The sequence below is a fragment of the Cebus imitator genome, unplaced genomic scaffold (assembly GCF_001604975.1).
Source record: "Cebus imitator isolate Cc_AM_T3 unplaced genomic scaffold, Cebus_imitator-1.0 Scaffold38, whole genome shotgun sequence".
NCBI classification, from domain to species: Eukaryota; Metazoa; Chordata; class Mammalia; order Primates; family Cebidae; genus Cebus; species Cebus imitator.
This window is the reverse complement of record NW_016107353.1, coordinates 2,820,179-2,828,423: the sequence shown is the minus strand read 5'-3', so window position 1 is coordinate 2,828,423 and position 8,245 is coordinate 2,820,179. Positions and strand designations below refer to the sequence as shown.

At 43.2% G+C, this 8,245-nt stretch overlaps 1 protein-coding gene across 1 annotated transcript in view; it reads left to right on the top strand.

Moving 5' to 3' along the window:
• Window positions 1-8,245, top strand: part of RBBP5 (RB binding protein 5, histone lysine methyltransferase complex subunit) — a 29,829-nt gene that overhangs the window by 16,561 nt on the left and 5,023 nt on the right. The window contains exons 9-12 of the mRNA XM_037737439.1: window positions 249-265; window positions 1,218-1,400; window positions 1,810-2,039; window positions 4,002-4,193. Coding sequence (XP_037593367.1) covers window positions 249-265; window positions 1,218-1,400; window positions 1,810-2,039; window positions 4,002-4,193 — 622 coding nt within the window. The remainder of the gene's footprint in view (window positions 1-248; window positions 266-1,217; window positions 1,401-1,809; window positions 2,040-4,001; window positions 4,194-8,245) is intronic.

Sequence of the window (8,245 nt, the reverse complement as noted above, 5' to 3'; positions counted from 1 at the left end):
CCTCCACCTCTTGGGTTCAAGTGATTCTCCTGCCTGAGTAGCTGGGATTACAGGTGCCTGCCACCACGCCTGGCTATTTTTTTGTATTTTTAGTAGAGACAGGGTTTCACCGTGTTGGCCAGGCTGGTCTGGAACTCCTGACCTCAGGTAATCTGCCCACCTTGGCCTCCCAAAGTGCTGGCATTACAGATGTGAGCCACTGTGCCTAGCCTATGGACCACTGTGTCTGGCTCCTGTTTTTCTTTAAGCTTACACAGTCTCCATAGTATTTAGAGAGCCTTAATTTATAAGGTGTTAACTGATGGCTTATATGGGTATTACCAGGGCTCAAGCAGCTCTTTTAACATATCGTTGTATATTTCCTGATTAATTGCAGATGACTAAGTGAGGATGTACACGCAGCACCTAGCAAAGAAGTCACTGTGCTAAGAGTGCTCAGCTTGTCTCGTGTATTCTGTCACTCCTTTGTCAGTAAGAGAAGGGTTAAGAGCCTGGGCTCTGAAGTCAGACTGCCTTGGGCATACTACTACTAAAACTGAATTTCCTCATGTGTAAGATAGGGGTAATAATGGTACCTGCTTTTTAGGGTTGTGGGGAGGAAGTGAAATAATTCATGTAAAGCACTTAGTATATGCCTGGGCCATAATAAGCACTAAGATGTTAATTTCTATTATGATTATCTCTTCTGAATTTCTAGATAGGAGCTCCTTGAGAATCCAGATTTGACTTTTTATCCCCATATTGTCTAACATAGGGCTTTATAACATAGTAAGGTTTGTGTGGGTGAATGCTTAGGATGCCCAATTGTCAGTGAGTAATTATTGACTTCTGAGTCACTTGATGGTGCTGGGAACCAGGGGATTGGAAGTGAGGTTGGTTCTCTTTAGTTTGAAAGCGCTAGTCCTCACTTTTGTGATATTAGATAACCTGCATGCCTAATGTATTTAGGAGGACCTCCAGGGAAGCAGAATGTTCTAGATTATAGGGTTATGTTCTGTCAAACCTTCCCAGATTTCCACATAAATTCTTCTTCCTTCCCATACGCTGAGTACATTACGTATACCATTACTGTATTAAATTGAAACTGTTTCTGTCTCTCTCCCCAGTTAGACTATGAAGCTTTTACTGAAGAGCTGTTCCCAACTTTTTCTGGGTCGTTGCACTATTTTCAGTGCCTAGCATAGACTGAAATCCAGCACATAGTTGAATGATTAAAGTGAACTGTTTGGTTTTCCTGTTTCTCTGGAACTTCAGCTTTTGAAAACCTTTAAGCTGCAAATAAAAAGCAGTTTTTCACTTCTCAAACACCTCCTGTGTTTCTTTCCTGCAGGGGCTGATGCTGCAGAAGATGAAGAAGTGGATGTCACCAGCGTGGACCCTATCGCTGCCTTCTGTAGCAGGTGAGCTGGTCTGGAAGGTTGGGCACCTTGGCGACTGCTGCCCCTGGTCTCCTGGGGAGTACTCCACAGTTCCTCTGGCTATACCTTCGGCTTCATCTGCTTATTAACTAAAAGAGATAGCTCCTTTGATGTATAAGAAATATAATGTAATCTTTCTTCTCTAGTCCTATTTTCCCTTCACTTCTCCCTGATAGAGAATTTTAAGGTACCAAAATAATCATTTATCTTGTTTATTTTTATCATCAATTTTATCAATTACGTTGTCTGATTCCCTTTTATTCATCTTGGGTTTCTTAAAGTTCTAGATCCATATCTGTTGCTTATGCTTAAGGTGATAGAGGAAGGGCTCATGGTTTAAGCAACTATCTCCTCTTTTTTCCAATCCCTTGTCTGCTCCTGCTCCAAATAGTGATGAAGAGCTGGAAGATTCAAAGGCTCTATTGTATTTACCCATTGCTCCTGAGGTAGAAGACCCAGAAGAAAATCCTTATGGCCCCCCACCGGATGCAGTCCAAACCTCCTTGATGGATGAAGGGGCTAGTTCAGAGAAGAAGAGGCAGTCCTCAGCTGATGGGTCCCAGCCACCTAAGAAGAAACCCAAAACAACCAATATAGAGCTTCAAGGAGTACCAAATGATGGTAAGAGCTGTGTCTTGTTCCTCTGGCCTGGCAGATGCCACTCTACTCCCCAGCTCAATCTGGTAATTTCCTGTTTGAGCGATTTTACCTTAAAGAAATTTTCCCATGAGTCTATTTTATAGTGCTTTACCACTTTGTAATTGCCTCTGTGTTCACTTCTCTCTTAACATGGAGAAATTCTGCCCTTCAGTACTTTTGCCTAAGATGCTGCACTTAATTCTTCTGACCGTAGGCTGAGTTTATTATACCATTCTTCTTTTAAATTTTTCCCCAAAGAGTGGCTTTATTAGGTGTAAAGCACTGGTTAGACTTGGACAATCGTTTCATTCTTCTTAGCAAAAAAATTTTTTTTTTTTTTGAGACGGAGTCTTCCTCTGTCACCAGGCTGGAGTGCAGTGGCGCAGTCTCAGCTCACTGCAACCTCCGCCTCCTGAGTTCAAGCAATCTTTCTGCCTCAGCCTCCCGAGTAGCTGGGACCACAGGTGCGTGCCACCACAGCGGCTAATTTTTTTGTATTTTTAGTAGAGATGGGGTTTCACCGTGTTGGCCAGGATGGTCTCGATCTCTTGACCTCGTGATCCGCCTGCCTTGGCCTCCCAAAGTGCTGGGATTACAGGCGTGAGCTGCGGTGCCCGGCCTCGGCAAAATTTTATAGTCTAACTTGGGAAGTCTTTATTATCACGTTTTGGGATAGGTAGAGATAGATGGAGGTGTGGTGTGTTTACTATTGAGCATCCATCCTCCTTCCACCCCCCTCCGTGGTTTTTTGTTTTTTTTTTTTGAGACAGGGTCTCGCTCTCGCCCAGGCTGCAGTGCAGTGACATGATCTCGGCTCACTGCAACCTCTGCCTCCTGGGTTCAATCAGTTCTCCTGCCTCAGCCTCCTGAGTAGCTGGGACTACAGGCACCACCACGCCCAGCTAATTTTTGTATTTTTAGTAGAGATGGGGTTTTGCCATGTTGGCCAGGCTGGTCTCAAACTCCTGACCTCAGGTGATCTGCCCACCTTGGCCTCCCAAAGTGCTGGGATTACAGGTGTGAACCACTGCGCCTAGCCCCTCCTCTTCTCTTTTAGCCAACTGCAGATCACATTTTGCAACTACGTATTTTCCTGATGCTATTGATTTGTGTGTCTGTTCTTTTTCAGACACTGTTGGGTTTGTATACCATTGTTGACTCCAACTGCACATTGTTTTACCTGCTTTTTTTTTTTTTCTCTATCTTAAAAGTCTCTAGTGGAATTATCTGCTTTTTTAAAGGAGAAAATTTAGACTTAGGTTATGTGTAAGAGGTCTGTAACCAGCCCAAAGTCTCACAGCAAATGGTGGAGTCAGGATTCTCACTCTAGTCTGTCTGGTTCCAAAACCCATTCTCTTTCTGCTGTCACATGCCTCTCTGTGTTTGTGTGTGTGTGTGTGTGTGTGCACGTGTGTGTGTTTTCCTTCTTATTCTGGCTTGATTTGATAGTATCAGTGCATATTTCAATTTCTTGTTCAATTTAGAGTTACTGTGGCTTGGTATGAACATATAAGCCAGGAATATTCAGTCTTTTGACTTCCCTGGGCCACACTGGAAGAATTATTATCTTGGGCCACATGTAAAATACACTAACTAATGATAGCTGATGAGAATTTTTAAAAATTGCAAAAAAAAAAAAAAAAGTCATAATGTTTTAAGAAAATTTATGAATTTGTGCTGGGCTGCATTCAAAGCCCTCCTGGGCCCCACATGTAGCCTGTGGGCCACAGGTTGGACAAGCTTTATAAAGGCCATGTGTGCCTTTGGCCAAGCAACTACTTCTCATTTAATGGCCATTCTTTCGTAGTTACAGAAATAAGACAGACCTTTCTCTTTATTGATTAACATGGGACACAAAGCAACATTCTTTGCTCAACGAAGTTGTGGTTGGGGTGATGGGACTGGTGTCATGTGGATTCCTTTCCATGCCTGTCTGTCCTACAGAAGTCCATCCATTACTGGGTGTGAAGGGGGATGGCAAATCCAAGAAGAAGCAAGCAGGCCGGCCTAAAGGATCAAAAGGTAAAGAGAAAGATTCTCCATTTAAACCGAAACTCTACAAAGGGGACAGAGGTTTACCTCTGGAAGGATCAGCGAAGGGTAAAGTGCAGGCGGAACTCAGCCAGCCCTTGACAGGTAAGGACACACTGAGAGCACTGTCTGGCTTGCTTCGTGGCCTTGCTTTGTATAGCCCTTGACTTCATTTAACTGCAACATTTTTTCCCCTTTCCTTCCCTCCTTTTTCCCAGCGGCAGATCATCTCAGAATTTTAAGCTGCTGCTAAGGGCAGGCTAAACCAGATTTGGCTTAATTCAGTGGCTCTTTACCTTGGGTCCGTAAATAGTTTTCAAGAAATCTACATTCCCCTGATGTTACATGCAAAATATTATGTGAATATTTTTCTGGGGAAGATGTCCATACCTTTTCTCAGATTCCTGTAGGAATTCATCACCCAAAAAAGGGTAAGAACCCCTGGTTTAATTCATTTCTTCGTCCATATTTCCTCTTAGATTTTTTTGTTTGTTTGGTCTCAAATGAAAGAGGCAGACAAGTAGCCAGAAATACAAGTTTGTTTTATATAGCCCTTCACTGGTTCACTGTAGCATCTATTGTCTCCCTCTTCAAGTTGTTCAAATCCCGAAGGTAGTGTTTTTCTCTCTCCCAGTAGTCCAGAAGCAATAATGAAGTTGTTAGTAGTACCATCATGTTAAGGAAGGAGATGCGGTTTGTTTTTTTTTTTTTTTCCCCAATATCTGAAAATAGGAGTAGATTACCAAAAAGAGAGAAACTACAGTATCTGTGTAGTTTTTTAACATCTAAGCCGTTTGATACATAATATTTGGGTTTTCTCACTTTTGTATTACTGAGGGATTTTTATTGGGGGACAGAAAGCAATTTCAGTTTCTTACCAAATACTTGTGAACCTAGGCTAAATGGTCTCTTGTTTAGAAAATGTTAAATTAGAATGTAAACATTGGGCTTTGGAAATTTTTTTTTTGACTTCATATAGAAGCACTGCTTTAGTTAATACAGTATTCTCAATTTTCTTGTGGCTAGTTTGGTAGACTCAAAGATAGGATTGATACAACCACGTGTCTGGTTGTATTCAGGCTCCCCCTGACTTTAAAATTTTAATCTAAGTGTGTTCAAATGTGATAAGGACTGTAGTGCAAAACAGAATTATTTTGTTTAATTTATAACTTACGTCAGTTAATCATTGTCTATAAACATGAATTCTCTTACAGAAAAGCTAAAATAGACTCAGTTATTCATCATTTTGAGCATTCCACCTCAAGCTTACTAGATTAAGACTTTAGTTTTTCTTTTTTTTTTTTTTTTTAGACGGAGGTTTTTCTTTTTTTTCCCTCACTTGTGTGTAATGGCGCGATCTCGGCTCACCGCAACCTCCGCTTCCTGGGTTCAGGCAATTCTCCTGCCTCAGCCTCCTGAGTAGCTGGGATTACAGGCACGTGCCACCATGCCCAGCTCATTTTTTGTATTTTTAGTAGAGACGGGGTTTCACCATGTTGACCAGGATGGTCTCGATCTCTTGACCTCGTGATCCACCCGCCTCGGCCTCCCAAAGTGCTGGGATTACAGGCTTGAGCCACCGCGCCCGGCTTAAGACTTTAGTTTTTCATAGCCCAATACTATACCACTGAGTACCAATATTTTTTTCTCAACATTTATGACCTTAAGTGATCCACCTGCTTTGGCTTCCCAGAGTGCTGGGATTACAGGCATGAGCCACCATGCCTGGCCTGTTTGTGCATATTGCGAAGTATCCTGGAGCTGTCATGTGGGCATTGCCAACAAAGATTGCAGATTGGCTGGGCGCAGTGGCTCATGCCTGTAATCCCAGCACTTTGGGAGGCTGAGGCGGGCAGATCACAGGGTCAGGAGATCGAGACCATCCTGGCTAACACGGTGAAACCCCATCTTCTCTATTTAAAAAAAAGATTGCAGATTGACTAGATATAAATAAAAACAATCCTTCTAAACCCACTTCTTGCACAAACTGATGCCACTACAGAAGAAACACAAGTTAAAGTTTAAATAGATTTCCCTGGCCCAGAGAGCTAAAACGTGGCCAAACATAATTAAAACGCTTTAGGACGTAGTCTCCTAGCTTCTTAAAACCTATGTATCCTAATCATGTGCTTTTCAAAAGGAAATGTATGGTAAATAAACCATTTCACATTTTTTAAAAACTTGAGCTAGGTCTGGGTGCAGTGGCTCATGCCCGTAATTCTGGCACTTTGGGAGGTTGAGGCAGGAGGATTTCTTGAGCCCAGGAATTCAAGACCAGCCTGGGCAACATGGTGAGACCTAATCTATATAAAAGCCAACCAGGCCGGGCACAGTGGCTCATGCCTGTAATCCTAGCACTTTGGGAGGCCAAGGTGGGTGAATCACCAGAGGTCAGGAGTTCAAGTCCAGCCTGGCCACCATGGTGAAACCCCATCTTATAAATAAATAAATAAAAAGCCAACCAACCAAACAAAAAACCTTGAACTGGGTTTAGTGGCTCATGCCTATAACCCCAACACTTTGAGAGGCCAAGACAGGAGGATTGCTTGAACCCAGGAGTTTGAAACCAGACTGGGAAACAAAATAATCAAAACATCAGCCAGGTGTGGTGCACACCGGTCGTCCATCTAGTAACATAGGAGGCTGCGGCAGGAGGATCGCTCGAGCCCAGGAGTTTGATATTGCAGTGAGCTATGCTCACGCCATCGCACTCCAGCCTGGGCAACAAAGCGAGACCCTGTCTCGAAGAATAAAACCAGCCAGATGCAGTGGCTCATGCCTATAATCCCAGCACTTTGGGAGGCTGAGGCAGTCATGTTGCTTGAGCTCAGTAGTTTGAGACTAGCCTGTGCAACATAGACCCCGTCTCTACAAAATAAAAAAATAATTAAAAAACAAAACCCCAAAACCTCAAGAGGGTATTGGGGGTAGTTCCAAGACTTCCACAGAAGGACTACATTCAGCTTTATTGACCAGCTGCAGTGTGGTTTGGATCTTTGTGAAGGTGGAAAATTTTGGGGAGAGTGATTAAACTGGATATCACAGAGAATTCCATCAAAAGTCTGTTTTAGGACAACCTACCATGTTTTTATGTAGAATTGTTTGGGTCAGGATAGGGCCTCACCCAAACATGGTCATCTTGGAGGGCCCTGAGCAAGCCAAGTCAGACTGGTACCTGCTGCTGATTAGCATATGGCCCATCAGGACCACTGAGGAAAACTCTGGCATTTGGATCTCATATTCTTCCATACCTTGGAGATTTTCAGTAAAAGGCAGTATATAGTAATTGGGTAGATTTTCCACCGGGTATTAAGAAAGGAAACCTGATCCAGAACGTCTGAGGCCAAACCATCTTCAAAAATTACACGAGTCTGAGGGTTGTATTTGTAGATTAAAGGTTTTAGCCCCCTGCCCCATGGACAGCTTTTACATTTGAGCCAAATTATTCAAAGGCAGGATTATAGTTTGTAGGCCAGGTTACTACCCAAGTTAGATGAATGACAACTGTTTGTTAATATCCGCAGTTGACCAGTTATTGTAGAAACGGTTGCATAAACTGATTCGCCCTAACAAAGCTACCGTAGTCTGTTGTATGTTACAACTGGAGAATATGCTTTTCTGTGTTGAGTGAGCACCCAAAGTGGAGCTTGGTGAGGGTAACCCCGAGCTTGGGACTTTTTGGAAAGACCAGGGTAACATAGTCTGCACCATCCATCAAATGTTCCTCAATTACTTTAGATACCCTCTAGAGGACAGTCCTGAGACCAGAAACTCGAGATGTGAGCAGAATCACGTTTCCTAGTTGCCTGTGATTGCTCAAGGATGTCCCAAGAGCTAGGGCTCCTTGGCAGTAAACATCAGTAGTATAGTGGGATAAAGGTGTGATCGGTTACATACATGTTCTAAAGGCCTCATAAGATGGTAGACTTGAAGGGGTTGGTGCACACCTGGGTCTGTTTGAGATGGCAAGGGCCCAAGTGAGCAGAGGTGACACTTTTGGAAGTGGACAGACATCATGTAGATTTCCCTGTCTTGGGCTGCGCCGCACCACTGCCCTGGTGCCAGCCCATTGCCCCAGAGCTCTGAACCACCTCCAAGTCATTTACTGAATCTGTAACTTTTTTTTTTTTTTTTTTTTTTTGAGACGGCGTTTCGCT